General features: G+C 53.2%; 1 protein-coding gene across 2 annotated transcripts in view; it reads right to left on the bottom strand.

The window, feature by feature from the left end:
- Pitpnm2 (phosphatidylinositol transfer protein membrane associated 2) overlaps window positions 1–16,517 on the bottom strand; it is a 95,867-nt gene that overhangs the window by 28,748 nt on the left and 50,602 nt on the right. For both annotated transcript variants that reach the window (XM_048785527.1, XM_048785526.1), the window contains exon 3: window positions 8,916–9,088. In XM_048785527.1, coding sequence (XP_048641484.1) covers window positions 8,916–8,993 — 78 coding nt within the window. In that variant the 5' untranslated portion in view covers window positions 8,994–9,088. The remainder of the gene's footprint in view (window positions 1–8,915; window positions 9,089–16,517) is intronic.

The following is a 16,517-nucleotide window of genomic DNA, read 5'->3' as shown; positions in this document are numbered from 1 at the left end:
GCTCAGGGTGTCAGTGTGTGTGTGCGCAGCACACATGTGGGATGTGTGCGCCTCCAGGAGCCGAGGGCCCATGGATTCAGGGCTTTTCTGGGCAGAGCAGAAGGAGAATGTGCTCGCAGCTGTCTCTAGAGGAAGAGATTCCAAAGGCAAAGACACTGACAGTAACACATCCTGAGATAACCTGTGTGTGATGCCCTGGGGAAACTGAGGGCCAGGGACAGAAATGAGGTGTGAGGCCACACAGCCAGGTGCCAGACAGGAGGGATTCTCCCAGGCCCCAGGCAACATAGAGGTCCACAAACTCCCCAAAGACCTGACTTTCTCACGGCTGCTGCTCACAGCTCATTAAAAACACGTTCTCCTAAACATAAGAGCTAAAACTATAAAACTATTAGAAGAAAACACAGGCATGAATCTTGATGACCTTGGATTAAGCAGTGGTCTCGGAACAATAATGCTGAAAGCCTAAGCAATTAACAAAGAAAAAAAAAAACAGATAAACTAGGCTTAAACACAATTAATAACCTCTGTGCTCCAAAGGACATTAAAAAGAAGGTGAAAAGAGAAGCTTACATAATGGGAGAAATTTTTTTGAGGAGCTCATATCCAAAATATATAAAGAATTCTTAAAATTCAACAATGAGACAAACAACCCAAGTCAAAAATGGTCAAAGGGTGTGAATAGTCGTTTCTCCAAAGAAGATACAAATGGCCAAAATAGCACCTGAAGAGATGCTCAGCATCACTAGTATTAGGTAAATGCAAACCCAAACCACAATGAGGCGGCACTTCACTCCCCCTGCGCTGCCTCACCCCCAGGCGGGACCCTGGGAACAGACAGCAGCAGGGCCTGAGGTGGAGGGACGGACCCCACACGCGGATGGGGGAATGTAAGGTGGCACAGTTGCTGTGGAACAGAGTGGCAGGTCCTCAGAAAGTCAAACTCAGAGTTGCTGCACGACCTAGAAATTCTACCCCCAGGCATACACCCTGCAAAAGGGAAAACCTGTGTCCACACAAAAACTTGTAGATGAACATTTAAGTGTAGTAGCCGAAAGGCAGAAACCACCTGCATGTCCACCAACAGATGGTGGATCAACAAATATGGGGGGCTTCTGTTGGGGAGTGGCCAGTGGCAAAGAGGAACCAACTACTGGTACTTGCCATAATGTGGATGAGCCCTGAAACCATTAAATGACAGAAACCAGACCGGGAAGGCCACAGGTTGCAGGGTCCCACTGAGATGAGATGTCCAGAACACAAACCCAGAACCTGGAAGCAGGCAGGCCACTGCCAGGGGCTGGGCGCGGTGGGGGGAGGGACAGCGGCTCCTTTCTGGGTGATGAAAATGTGCTCAAATCGATTGTGGTGATGTCGCATCTCTGTGGACATGCTGACCTCTGACCTGTACACTTTAAACAGGTGAGTCACGTGGGAAAACCCCATCCTGACTCCTATGCTCACTAAGATTTAAGAAAGGTCAAATGTGAGGAGTGGGATAGGGCTTGGTGACCCTGTCTGACAGAGATGACATCTGAGTCACCTCTAAGTGTCTCTGCCACAAATGACTTTCCTTGTGCCCCAAAGGTCAGTTTTCTGCTCATGCAGAAAACCTCATGCTTGAGGTGTGGGTGACTTTAAGTCATGGGGACGTGACGGCGTGGTCAGGGCTGTCTTCAGTCAGTTTCCTGAACAGCAGGTGTGTGTCCACACACTCACACCTGGCACCAAGCTAAGCATACACACCTATGTGCACAGGTGCTCACAGAGGTACTCCCAGGGCGCTGCCTCCTGCCTGGGGCAGGACTGCCGCAGTCTGGCTGGGCACAAATAACTGAGCCGCCACAAAACCTTGTAGGTTCAAACAGCAACTACTTTATTTCCGAACTCCCGCAAACGCCACACATGCGGCCTTCTCCCGGGACACACCACACACCAACCGGAAAATCTCTCCCCCGGGCTGCGCGCACACTCACTCTCGGAACCCCGCGAGAACTCAACGGGAACTCCAAAGTAACAGGCCCGTTGCAGCAAGAGCCATCCTATTACCGGCCAGTAAAGGTCTAATATACAATTGAATCAATCCAGCATCATCTTAATGGCTCGCCTCTCAACCAATACTATTGACAAAATGCCAGGGGCCATTCCGACTCGGTTGTGGCTCTCAGCACAGGACCCTCTGCAGAGCACAAAGAGGTGCTCCTTCTTCATGGCCCAGAGCTCCCAAGTCTAGGCTTCAGAAGAAAGAAGACCTGGTGAGGCACAGATGAAGTCAGGTGCCATCCCTCTGCCTCTCAAAGGGCTCCTGGACCGAGGGCCAGACACCTGGTGAACATGACCCCTGCGGCCTGAATGCTCTCAACTGTGCCCATGCCTCAGATGACCTTCTCCTTCAGCTGCCCCACCATCCCTTGAGCAAGGGGCAGTATTACTGTGACCCCAATTTGCAAATGAGGAGGAGACTGTGAGAGGTGGTCACCTGTCCACAGTTCTGAGTGGCAGAGCTGGCCTTGACCCTCTTGATTCCAGGGACTGCTCAGCCCACAGGGCTGGCTGCCCCGGGGAAAGCACAAGGCAGGTGTTTGGCAAATACTTGCTGAAGGTCTAAATGGACTCTGAGCTCACCTCTGTGGCCACTCCCATAGGCCGGACAGGTCACTTCCCTCTGGTCTCAGTTCCTAAAACCAAAAGTGTGTGGGGTACCTATCTGCCCACATCTTGGTTTAGGCAGCTGGAATGTCCTCCTCACCCCCACATTTACGTGCGCCTAGAACCTCAGAATGAGACTTATTTGGAGCTAGGGTCTCTGCAGGTGTCATTAGTGATGCTGTCACAGGCCAGGAAACACCTGCAGCGGCAGAAGCTAGAAGACAAGGCAGCGCCCTCCCCCACAGCCTGGCAGGGAGGGGCCCTGCAGGGACCTTGATGCCCAGCTTCAGGGATCCTAAGCCACAAGGGAATAAACTCCTGCTGTTTCAAGACACCCCGCTTATGCTTCTCTGTTACCAAAAAACCGCTCTGAGAAGAGACGTGAGGCCAGGGCTGTCAGGACCTTGCAGGAGTCTCTAATGGCATCCCCCACCTGCCAGGGTGCAGAAGGGCGGGGGGGAAGCTGACAAGGAGTAGGGAGGGGTCTCTTCCACTTAGTCTACAGGGTGTTTGGGATGCTGTGCAAATGTCCCCACTCAGGCGGACTTAGACCTTGTCCTCCCCAGGCGCTCCTAGAAGGGCCGGCAAGCCTACCAGAGCAACTCCCTCCAGAGACTCCAGGGAGGACCGTTCCCTGCCTCCTTCAGCTCTGGGGACTCTTTCTTCAGCAGAGTGACATCAGTTGCCTCTCTGCCTGTCTTCCCGTGCCTCTCTCCATCCTCTCCTCCTCCTCTGTTTTGTGGTGCTGGGGACTGAGCCCAGGGCTTGGTGCATGCTGGACAAGCACTCCACCACTGAGCTACATCCCCAGCCCCTTTAAACTTTTTACTTTGAGACAAGGTCTTGCCAAATTGCCCTGGCTGGCCTTGAACTTGTGATCCTCCTGCCTTAGCCTCCTAAATAGCTGAGATTACAGGCACCTGCCACCACACCCAGCCTGTCCTTTCCTCTTCTTATAGGGACAATAGCCATTCAATTTAGGGTCCACTCTAAGTCCAGGATGACCTCATCTCAAGATTCTTAATAGATTACATATGTAAAGACTCTAGTTCAAATCACAGTCATGAGCCGAAGTTCAGCTGCACATGGATTTTGGGGGACACTAGTCAATCAGCTGGTAGCACCCACAATGGCTCCTGTAGCTGGACTTCAGCTGCCATCGGATAAACAGGAGCACCCCCTGCTTATCCCCCCATGCCCAGCAGGTGAGCTCCTCATCTCTCAGAGGGGGCCTCCATGCCTTCTGCCCAGCCACAAAGCCTTCAGTTACCAGACTTTTCCCCAGCATGTGGTGACTGTGGGCTGATCACACCACCTGGCCTGGCTGATCCAAGGTGACCTTGAGTTATGTGTATGAGTACTTCAGTCCTGGGATGCTGCGGGTAGGGCTATGTAAGGGGGTAGACGACATCTCTGATCCAATCCCCTGAAGGTGTGATTTCAGAGAGGGTAAGAGGGGGGGTCCACAGGAGACCTTGCAATGTGCAAAGGAAGCTAGCCAGGTCTCCAGAGACTGGCTCCATGGGGTCAGCTGTGGATACTCCGACAAGTTCTTTGACATCTCTGAACTCCTGCCCCTAGGGGGCACTGCCACCAACTCTGCAGGTCATCAGGAGGATTAAATGCTTCAGGCTCAGGGCTGCCACCATCACCAGTGACATTATGGATGGCTAGGTAACTTGTGGGGTTGGGACAGTGGGGCACCCTCAGGCAAGGGCCACAGTTGGTCCTGGCTGGCCCTAGAGTCTGCATGACCCAGCACTTTGACGCCTCCGCATAGCAGATGTGTAGTGAAGAGTGAGTCAGTAAGCTCTAGCCACTGTCATCAGGAACTCTGGAGCTGGTGTGCCCAGGGCAGCCAGCCCTGCCCAGGCGACCCCTGGGTCCCTGTGGGCCTGGCGCGCTGCGGCTGTTGTGCCACGTGGGAGCATGCTCTTCCCAGTCATGCTGCGCTCTGCCCACTCAGGAAACTACCGGGTCCCTGCCTCCTGTCCTTGAGCTGTGCTGCCAGGCTCCCAAGAGGGAAGGATGCAAGACCAAGGGCCCCTGCAGGGCAGCCTCAGAGCTGTCCAGGGTCCTGGTCCAGCCCCTCTGCTCCTCTCTTGGTGGCAAGCCCTGGCTGAGCCTTGGTGGATGCTCCCAGCCAGTAACTCTCCACTGTGTGTGCTGGGCGCTGCCCAGGCATGGGCGAGGTGCGTGGCCACGGGAGCTCCGTCCATCTTTTCCAAGACCTTCCCATGGTAGCAGGTCCAGAGGAAGGCCTCTTCCCAGATGCTGCCCAGCTGTGGGCAGCACAGTGGGGGTGGACTGAGCTTGCTACTCTCTCAAGAAAATGAGGCTGCCTCTTAAGGCCCATTACAGAACATGCCAGTCCCTGGCATGCTGGCCTGAGCCCGTGCACTGACCTGTCCCCCACTCTCTCCCAGCTCTCCCCCACTCCTGCCCGTGTTTGGGATGGCTGTATCTGTATCATCTCCTGGGACATGCTGGTGTCACTCCATTCGCCTCTGCAATCAGCCCTCGCACAGGCAGGGCACAGAGAAGCCTGTGGACCCAGCTACTGTTTAACACAGTCCAACTGACACAGCAAACCGCGCACATGTCAAGGTGCGGATTCTGACATCTTCAGACCTCTGAGCCCTTCCCCACAGGGACTCAAGACCCCAGGACTCCAGGTCCAAAGTCAGGGCAGGAAGGGGCCAGTGCAGGAGCAGAAGGAGTGGGCCAAGTGGAAGACAGGACGTGGGGCTGGGAAGAGCGAGCGCCACAGGCCCTGGAGTGGCCGAGAGACCACGGAACAGAGGAGCGACCCTTGGCCCTGTGGGATGTGCAGGGCCTCAGGAGATGGGCTCTGTCTGTGAGTGGGAGTCTCAGGGACAGGAAGGACGCAGTCAAGTGCCTGTGTTCTAGTCCCCATATCTGGCGGTCCCCACTGGCCTCTGTTGCCCTCCCTGTCCACCCGAGGGCCTGAGGGCACAGCTCATGCCACTTCCCACCAGAACCCTCTCATGGGATGAGGTGTGGGGAGGTGCTGATGCCTGGAGAGGCTGCCTCTCTCCCTGTTCTGGGTGTGGGGGTTTCTTGTCCTCTCTCGCTGGCCCCCTGCTCCTGTCTGCCAAGGCACCCCCACTTCTGAGGCTGGTAGTAGCTTCCCCTGCAGCCCCACAGGAGTCCCAGAGCTCTCCAGGCCAGAGAGGCCACCCAGGAGCTGGAGGAGCTGGGTTCCAGTCCTGGATCTGGGAGCTCAATTTTCCTACCTGTAGAACAGGAAGTTGGCTTCCAGAGCCCTTCCTGTTCTCACAGAGCTGGTGCTCTGTGAGAGGCCAGCTATGTAAAAGACAAAGAAAGCAAAGCTTGGAGAGACTCACTCGCCTGCTTGCCCGCTCGCCAGGACTGGACTTAACTGAGGGTCAGCTGGGCCCTAAAAGCCCACCCTTTCTCCAAAAGACTGAGATTCTTAGCTGCGTTGTTGCCTGGAGACAGACCACACCTCGACTCCAGCTGGTCCTGTACACATCTGCTCTGGAATCCCTGGCTATAGTGTCTTCACGATGCTGAGGCTCAACCTTCCTGCCTCTGCCAGTATGGGCCATGAGGAAGGGCTGGGAGACCCCAAGTCAGCTGAGCAGAGGCCTGGGTCCCCCACAGGGGTCCTAGTCTCAGAGGAGAGGCTGCGCTGGCCTTGAGAGCAGCCAGAGAGGTGGCTGTGGTGAGAACTGGAGTGTTCCTGTGTGTGTCCACGAGGGGACACGGGCTCACCTGTGTTGGTGAGCACCCCAGCCACACTGCCCGCCTTCACCTGGGCACACCAACACTGGGCACAAAACACCTTTCTGGGTGACACCTGACTGGTTTTGCCTATGTGGGGAGGAAAGAAGATGTGTGCCCACGTGCTTACCGACCAGAAGGACTACAGGGAAAGACTGGAAGCTCAGAGTGGCTGAGGAACCCAGCTAGTACCAGGAGGCCACCTGGACTCAGCTGGGAGGGAGGCCCCACCTGGCCTGAGGGCCGACACTTCTGGGTGCTCCTGGTCTGCAGGCGGGGAGCCGTCTCCACCCACCACGCGCCTGGTTAACAGTTCAGCATTCATCAAAAGACGCTGCACACAATTCACAGTGGCCAAACTTGGAGCCAGCCTAGGTGTCCGTCAACAGGTGAACAGATAGAATGTTGTAGATGTACACAACAGAGCTTAATCAGCCGTAAAGAAGAACAAAACCATGTCCTGGCAGGAAGATGGATGGAACCATTATGTTAAGTGAAATACGTCAAACTCCGAATGTCAGGGGTCTGATGTTTTCTCTCAAACGTGAAAGCTAGAGAGAAAAAAGGAATAGGAAGGTGTGGGGAGGGGGATGTCATGAAAATCAGAGGGAAATGGCTGGAGGAGAGGGAGCAAGGGTGGGAGGTGGGGAGTGCTGGGGAGGGCTGAATCATATTGCTATACTGTGTGCATGAACAAATGTGTAACAATGATCCCATCAATACGTATGATAAAAAATGTGAGAGAGGGAGAGGAAAAAAGACGGCACTGCACAGGTTGGGAGGGCCTTGGCTGCGTGGAGGAGGTCTGCCATCACACAGGGGCTGCGAGTTGCTTAACAGCCACATTCACAGAAGACGTAAAGACAGATGCTGTGCAAATGGCAGGTATTTGGAGGGGCCCAGAGTCATGGGTGGTTCTGTGCTGGAGAGAAGCAGATTTGGGGTGATCCAGAGGCTGGAGGCACATCCTTCTGGACCCCCATCGTCCACCCTGGAAGGCCAGGTGCAGTGTAGGGGTTGCCTGCTGTGGTCGGGGCTCACTGCTAAGGCAGGAATTGAGAAGCTGCAGGACAAATGGCAGCTGTAGCAGATGGGCCTGGTCCTAGAATGAGCTGAGCTGTTTCCAGAGTGCTAAGAGCTGGGCCTGATTTAAACTTCCTCCTCTCCCCACTCTAGAAATAATTAAGGGGTAAGTGGCTCGAGAGGGAATTGAGCGGTCCTTCTGAAGCAGCTTAGAGCAAACAGCCCCCCAGAGAGCTGGGCCACCTCCTGCTCTCCTCCCCGCAAGCCTGGCCAATCCTTGTAGCTCCATTCACCTCCTCCCTGGTGGGAGCTGGGTCTCTAGACTCTGCTGGGGGCTCATAATACCCCCGACCCAGGTAAACCCAGGGATGGGAGGTCCAAGCCTTGCCAGCAGCAGCGCCCCTCTGCCCGACAGCTCACGTGATGAGGTGACCAGGTGACTGTGCAGCAAGAAGCTGGCCCAAGGCAGAGACCAGAGGTCCCAGTGTGCCCAGAGGAGCCAGAGACAGGCCAAGCAGGTTCCTAATCAGTGGGAGGCCCTAAGGCCCTCAGCTTGAAGGAAAACAGACAGGTTGGGCAGAGGCCACACTGGACCATGCAGGAGGCTGGCTGGAGAGCTGGACTGGGAGACCCTGCAGAGCGAAGACCCCAGCCAGGACCCCAGTGGGTGGGGTCACGGGGGAGGTCTGGTGTCAGGGCCAGAGCAGCCAGGATCCTGGGTTCCAGGCTGGGCAGGCACTGAGGAGGGTGCAGCCATGTCTCCTGGGAATGGGTGAGAGCTGCTGGCTCCTCACGAACCTCACACTCACGTGAGACTGTGAACCAGGCACGTGTCCCATAGTGCTGTTTAAGTGGCAGCAACCATAGTAATGAGGGGGTCCGAGAGCTAGGAGACAGGCTGCGTGCTTCTGGGTAAGTCACTGAACCTCTCTGACCTCAAAAGTACCTGACTTTTAAATGGGGTGCTATAGACTGAATGTTGTGTCCCCTGAAAATTCCCACAGTGAAGTTCTAACCCCTAGTACGATGGTCTCCGGAGAAGGGGCCTTTCAGAGGCCGTTAGGGCTCATGAGGTCATGAGCTCAGAGCCCGGGATGGGCTCAGCACACTCACAGACTCACGAGAAGAAGAAAAGATACCAGAATGTTCTTTCCCACTCCTTCTCCCCGCCCCTCTTCCTCTGCCACGCCAGGACACAGGGGGAGGGTACATGTGTGCAAACTAGGAGGAGAACTCTCCCCAGAAATGGACCTACCAGACCTGGAGCCAGGCCTACCAGTGCCTGATGCTCAAGCCCCAGGCCGGGTACTTGGTGGCTGCAGTCTGAGCTAAGACCTGGGCTCAGAGTTAGTCCTGAGAGAACAGTGCTGGCCAAAGACTCTGGTGCCACATAGTGTGCCTGGATGCCCAGCATCATGCTTGGAAGCCAGAAATCCAGTCCAGGCCCGCGGTTGTCTGCACTGGCCCCGACCCACCTGTATCATGTAGAGCTGGGCGATGCGGTACTCCTCCACGGTCATTGGCAGAGGGATCCGATATTCCTTTATAATCATCTTGGAGTCCCAGCCTTCCCGACGATGGGGAACTGCGAGTTAGGACTTCTAGACGAGGCTCCTTAATTTACCATGACAGAATGCACCAAGGGCCCCTGAGAGAAAGAGAGAGGATAGGACAGTCACTTTCTGCAAAGGCTGGTGAATGCCACAGCACAGAGGAAAGCCTGGTCTAGACCCAGGCCAGAATTCCAGTGTCCACCCCAGCCTGGGCCAGCAGGGTGACCCGAGTGAATTCCTCGCCTCCTCAGCCTCCCTGTTCCTTGTCTGCTCAGCAATCTTCAGAGCTGGGAGGACGGAGGCTGTGTGTCCGCTCTGATCAACCAATAGTCCCGGGAGGGAAGGACAGCTTCCGAGAGCCAGGCAGAGGGCACAGCTCCCTCGGGGTCCTGACAAACCTCAGCCCGGGTCCCCAGTCCCTGTGGGTGGCCCTTGTGATGTGGCAAATGGAGACGGCCCATTGTGGGAAAGAAGCCGAATAAATAAAAGGATGAAAAACAGACGTGAGGAATTGAAAGTCAGCAGGCCAGCCCTTCTGTGTGGGGGCAGCCGGTCCTGCTCCTGTCACCAGGGGCAACAGAGTCACTGAGTCCCGGCAGAAGACGGGATCTGAAGTTTGGTTTCAGTTCAATGCAAGCAATCACATTAGGAAGCCATCCTCTGTGAGCCAGGCCCGGACCCGCAGCCTTCGCTGAAAACGTCATTTCATGACCGCCTGAGGTCCCACAAAGCCATTGATGGGAGCTGAGTGAAGGCTTCTGAGATGGGGTTTGGCAGAACTAGGAGGGCATTTCAGAAAGGCCACTCCAGGGTGGCAGCTGGGGCAAGGCACCAGCTAAGTGGAGAGAGCCGGCCACTCGGGCAGCCTCCCCAGGGCACCATCTGCACGGAGCACATGGCACCAGCGGGGCATTAAAGCATTAGGGACCTCAGCAAGATGGAGAAGTATGTTTACCAGATTATTGGAAGATAGGCACAGAGGACTGAAGGAAGCCTTTAATATGGCCTTTAGGGAGAGAGGCAGGGCAGGGGGACACCAAACAAATGGGTCAGAGATGGCCCCTGTTAGCCCCAACAACCCCATACTGCTTACTTCATAGCAGATAGGAACACGGCCCAAAGCCCACTGGGACCCCAGTTCCAGTTCCCACATCCGACGGCTTTAAATAGTCAGAATACACGCTCTCTTAGCCGATTGGAACCTGTCTACTTTATACACCCAGGAGCTTGCACCTCTGTCGGCCATAGAGAAGACAAACCCTGGAGCCAGGTAGGATCCTGGCGGGGTCCCCCTGAGAGCCCTGTGACTACAGACTCCCCCACTGGACACACCTTGATCCACCTGGACACACAGGCACCCCCTGACGCCGCCCCCCCCGCCAGCTCCTGTCCTGGGGCGGAGGGACTTCCTGTCTCCAGCCGACTGCCCACGTATCTATTCCCTGGACACTCTCTAGGCGTCCTGTCTGTTCCCCGGGCAGCCTTGGGTCTCACCTCACCACCCAGGGCAAGAGCTGTGCTCAGGTGAAAGAGGCCACTGCTGCTCTTTCCTTCAGGGTCTGGATGACAGGGACAAGGGGCAGATTTGGGGCCCAAGTAAAGAAAGCTGAGGCTGAGGGCTGCCCCCCAGGATTTCCTCTTCACTCAGCTCTGGACCGCCCGCCTGGGACTTCATGCTCTGCTCAAGTGTGGCTGGACACGAGGCCACAGGACAGAGAAGGAATGTCCCTATAACCTCCAGGCCGCACCTCATCCCACAGGAAGGTGTGAAACAGAAGCCTTGCTCAGCCAAAGCAGCAAGAAATCTGACACCTGGATGAACTTCCAACTAGCCAAGAGGATGGCTCAGACCCCTGATTAGGGACAGTTCCTTGCACACCCCAAGGAGAGAGCACCCAATGCTTGAGAGAAGGAGCTGGATGAAATGAGGCAGTACAGGAGAGGGATGCTGAGGTTCCATGGGGCTGCTCCAGGGCTTTTCTGTGTGAGGCTCTTCACTGAAGCCTAAGGTTGGCTGACCTGGGTGAGCAGAGAAGAGCCACGTGGTACCTACACGTACGCAGTGTGCGGGCCTCAGGCGTGATCCCCATGTCCTAGGGTGGATGCCATCATCCTGAGTGACTCTGACTCAGTCCCATTCTATCCCCGAGTAAGAGGTCAGACACACTCTCTAGGTGTCCTTCAGAAACCCCAAGTCTCCGCCTCTGCACTCCTGGGGTCTCCCTGGTGAATGACCTGTCCATGTGCACGCACACCCAAATCGGATCACCCCAGCCCTGGCTCTGGGCCCCCCAATGCTGCTGCAGCGCTGGGTTGGGTGGTGCAGGACCCTGCACTGGGCCCTGCACCCTCCTTAAAGACCTCCATTCCCTCAAGCAAAAGCAGGGATGACATCTCAGAGCCTGGGTCAGCAGCTGGCACTGGCTCGGGTCTCAGGCTTCAGAGGCTCCTTGAGCATGGTCTAGACCAGGCCCATAAGGACACTCTCCAAAGATGAGCTGCCAGGTGAGCTGTGGCCACACAGATGGCGGCCACATCTTCATGTGCAGGCCCAGCCTGGCGGCAGAGGCCCACGGCAGCCCATCACCCTGTGGAGCTGGGCTGGCGGCAAAGCTTAGGGCTGCCCAGGGAGTGGCCAGACAACCGTTCTGAGGACCACCAGGCAACGGGAACGCGGAGGCTGCAATTCTGTCTGAGGCTGGGCTACAGAAAAAGGACTGTGCCTCTGCCCACGAGGCATTAAGGAGCCTCAGAGATTGTGGTGCTTAGCTGGGACCGTGTCACAACATCTGCTCCTTCCTCTATCCTAGAGCACTCAGCTTCAACAGCCATGCGACTGTGACAGAGGTCACAGTGTGGGGTCCTCTCTGGGATCCAGCTGTAAAGCCGGACAGTGCCTCTACTAGCCATGTGGCCTCCTAGGACAGGTCACTGGGCCTGTGTTGCTCCCCAAGCAAAGTGGGGCTGAGACCAGCCAGCTTCCATGACTACCACGAGTGTCATCAGAATAAGGGAGGGCAGGAGGGCTCCCAGGCACTGGGAGACTTGGGAAAGCCTTTGTGAAGGTGGAGCTGGGCCAGGAGGTTATTTCAGAAAGGCCAGAGTGGGCCTGTGTGGGTTCATGTAGGGGCACAGGCTCATAGATGTTGGTAAGCACCCCAACCACACTGCCCAGCCTTCCCCTGGGCACGCCAACACTGGGCATGAAACACCTTTCTGAGTGACGCCTGACTGGTTTTGCCTATGTGGGGAGGAAAGCAGTTGTAAGGAGGACATGCTGCAGCTGAAGAAAGCATGAGCAAAGGCCCTGTGGCCAGCATGAGCTTCTTCATCAGAGCATTCTCCTATCAGTACGTACTTAGCACAGCCATGTCAAATCCCAGGGAGACAGAGGCAGCCAGGCCCACCCTTAAGCCCATGAAAGTCAGTGTCAAGACCATCACAGACTTCTGGAGTGTCCCCCCTCTGAGAGAAAGACACACACTAGACAAGACATGACACTGAGTGTCAGGATATGTGTTTCAACACAGAAGCCAAGGCCATCCTGCACAGAAAGCCCTGGAAGGCCATGTTCACCCCATGCCCAGCTGGGCTGCTCCTTGGGAAGGCTGCAAGCTCGGTGCCCTCTTAGGATGCCTCTGGAAGAGGAGCGGATCCTGGGGAATGAGCTTGGAGCTTTCTGGGTGCTGGCCACCTGGGAGTCCTTTCTAGGGCCTCACTCTAAGGGCACCAATGTCCCGACTGGTCCAGCACTGGCCTTTCCTTACACAGAGCGTGGGCCTGCTTCCCCCCAGCTGCGCCACACTAGTGCACCTGGCATCCTGCTAGAGATGGCCTGAGAGAGGGTCTCAGTTCCACTGTCCTCCCTGCAAACATGGAGGGACTTCTCAAGGCAGAGCAGTCACTTGGCTGAGAGAGCAGGGAAACTGCTACATCCCTAGCCCCAGACTGTGAGGGCCGCCGGCCAGGTCCAGTAACATCTGAGCTGGGAGGAGGAAACAACCTGAGGGCTATCACACTCCACCTTGGACCCCAACAGATACCCCTCTCAAAGTCACAGCCACGGCTCTCGCATTCGAATGACAAGATCTAGGCAGGGGTGCATCCTGGGAGGGGTAAGGAATTGTCCTGTTTTTTGTTGTTGTTGTTGTTTGTTTTCTGGCTTTTTGCTTTTTGGGGTGGGGGGTTCTGGGGATTGAGGTCAGGGGCACTCGACCACTGAGCCCCAGCCCCAGCCCTAGCCCTGTTTTGTATTTTATTTAGAGACAGGGTCTCACTGAGTTGCTAGTGCCTCGTTTTTGCTGAGGCTGGCTTTGAACTTGCAATCCTCCTGTCTCTGCCTCCCTAGCTGCTGGGATGACATGTGTGTGCTGTCGCACTGACTGCTTTTTACTTTATTTTGAAATATTACACACATACAAAAATGTTCACATACCATCAGTCATAATTAGGAATTTTCAATGATTAAACTCATTTATACGACCAGCACCCACACCAAGGGATAGAAAATTGGGGCTGGGGTGCAGGTCGGGGCAGAGCACTTGGCCAGCACGTGCCTGGCCCTGAGTTCCATCCCCAGCAATGCAAAACCACACAATAAACCATACAGCCCCAGCAGCCCCCATGTCTCTCTGGCCACGTCCCCCAGCCATGGGCAGTCCTGCCGTTCATCTGGTTGTGTGCCTTATATTAGGTTGAAGCCTATGAATTGCCAACATTCACTTGCCTCTGACCTACAGGACCAGCAGCTTCACATGGAATCACACTGTGTGGCTTCTTTTGTGATTGACATGATGTTCCTTCCAAGTTATTGGTCCTGGGGACTGAACTCAGGGGTGCTCTGCTACTGAGCCACATCCCCACTCCTTTTTATTTTTTGAGATAAGGTCTTACTAAGTTACTGAGGCTGGCCTTGAACTTTCGATCCTCCTGACTCAACCTTAAAGTCACTGGGATTACAGGTGGGCCCTACTGTGCCTGGCCAACTATTATACCTTGATGGGCATTTGGGTGATTTCTGGTTTGGACTGGTGTGAACAGTGCTGCTGCGGATTACTGAGTTCACGGAGAGGTGTGACATCTCACTATGGAATGGAAGAGGTGTGAGTCTGATGGAGAAATCACGGCGTTTCTACATTGTAACCCAGGGGTCCGGTTAAGGGAGACGCCAGGAGAAAAGAGGGCCTTGGGAGGGCGGGGAGACCATGCTGGTGCAGCCATGACACAGGTGGTCAAGAACCAGAAAGAACTTTGCCGTGAACACAAAGACCTCGTGAGCTTTGAACCCTCCAGGGCCAAGGGTAGATAGTAGCTCTAGCAAGAGAGTCTTCCAGATGATGAGCCCAAAATGCCGCTGCTCTCCACACCCCAGAACATTTCCTATACTCTCCACACCCTAGAAGCAGAAAGGGAGCTAAAGAATAAATAATAATCCCTGTGTGTTGAGGGAGAGAAAACAAAGAGCGCACACCACCAGAAAGATCGTCCAGAGAAAAACCAAAAGACATTGGGCAAAAGAGTTCTCTAGACACTCAAGGGGACTGCAGATACAATTGTTTAAAATTGGAGGGAGCAGGGATATGGAAGAAAAGAGATACGGATATTTATTGTATATGCTGCCGAAGCAAACAAGTGAGACACAGGAACTTAAAAGAAATTACTTGACAATAGAAAGAGATGAAAGGTGAATGCAAGATAGCCGAGCTCAAGGGAGAAATGGGAAAAAATAAAATTAAAAGCATCAGCGTTGTTTTCAGAAAGCTATATTAAACCATGAATCAACAGAAAAAGCATAACATGAACAATTAGAGATGTGGTGGATGGTTTGAAGAAGTCACAAAAATTCAATGGAGAAGAAGAATAAGACAAAATAGCAGATTCAGAAGCAAAAGGAAATCCAACCCAAACTCTAACTGGTGCGCTTCGGAAACAAATCAGAATAAAGCAGGGGAAGAGCAAGACACGATCTGAAAAAAAAATACCGACCTTAAAGGATAAAAGACCATATAAGTGGGAGGTGAAGGGAGACGGGTGGGGAGAATTGGATCCCTCTACAGCAACACAATTTCAGAAACCAGTGGAATGATACATATGGAATTCTAAGAGAAAGACATTATGAAATGGGATTGTCTTTGTTTTTGTTTTGAGACAGCATCTCTATTATGTTGCCCAGGCTGGCCTGACTCAGCTTCCAGAAGAGTAGCTAGGATTACAGGAAAATACCATAAGCCTGGCTGGAATCAGATTTTTTTTTTTTTTTTTGGTACTAGGAATTTAAAGCAGGTGTCCTTTACCACTAAGCTACACTGACTTACATCCTAGCCCTTTTTATTTTTTTGTTTTGAGATAGGGTCTCACTAAATTGCTTAGGGCCTCATTAAGTTGTTAAGGCTGACTTGAACTTTGCAATTCTCCTGTCTTAGCTACCCAGGTCACTGGGATTATAGGTGTGTGCCACAGCACGGGGCTGGAACCAAAATTTTTATACTCAGCTAAATTTCCTGTTAAGTATAAGTTAACCAACATTCTGAAACAAATTTAGTGGCTTAGACATATATAAAGTCTTCTTGAAAAAAAAATACTGGATGCTGAAATCCAACCAATCAAATGATAAGTCATAATAAGAGAAATCCTGATGGATACTGAATAATATTTTTGAAATCTTGGCAATTTTGATTATTGAAAACAGTATAAAAACCTCAATAACCAGACATGGTGGTGCTTACCTATAATCCCAGCAGCTCCGGAGGCTGAGGCAGGAGGATCATGAGTACAATGCCAGCCTCAGCATTTAGCAAAGCCCTAAGCAATTTAGTGAGAAGCCTGCCTCAAAATTTAAAAATAATAAGAAGGGCTGGGACATAGCTGAGTGGTTAAGGGCCCCTGAATTAAATCCCCAGTACCTAAACAAAACAAAACAAAAACTCAACAATGTTCCTAGCAAAAATTAGAAGTGGGATAATGGCAGTGGAAATATAATTTCTTCAATTTTCATAGAACAGAAATTGGTTCATTATGTGTCTAAATTCAAGTAAAATCAAATTTTACATATTTGAGGTAATGGGTATGCTAAAAAAATAAATTTTATTATTATTTTGTTGTTGTTGTTTTTGGGAATTGAACCCAGGGGCTTGCACATGCTCAGCACATGCTCTACAACTGAGCTGCAGCCCCAGCCCTGATATTAATTTTCAAAATGTATTTTTAAACTTAAAAATAATATTATCCCTACTCTGTATAGGTCTGTTTGTGTACAGCCTTAATGAACTATTCAAATGCTCATGAACGAGCTGCCTCAGACTAGTGGAATCAGGGTAAATTCTATTTGGACATTTCTGCACAACTTGATTTTTATAAAGAGGCGCAGCAGCAGAGTTTGAACTGTGTGTTTCAATGGCCAAAGGTGGCCACTAGTGACATGAATACAGACACCAGCTAAGCCTTCTGCCCGCTCCTCAATGTGACCCACTATGGCTTAATTCTTCGATCTTTCACTTTATTTTTTACAAAATGGCGGGGGGGGGG

This window comes from Marmota marmota, unplaced genomic scaffold (genome assembly GCF_001458135.2).
Source record: "Marmota marmota marmota unplaced genomic scaffold, marMar, whole genome shotgun sequence".
In the NCBI taxonomy this organism is placed as follows: Eukaryota; Metazoa; Chordata; class Mammalia; order Rodentia; family Sciuridae; genus Marmota; species Marmota marmota.
Note: the sequence above shows the minus strand (reverse complement) of the source record. Positions and strands in the feature narration are given on the sequence as shown.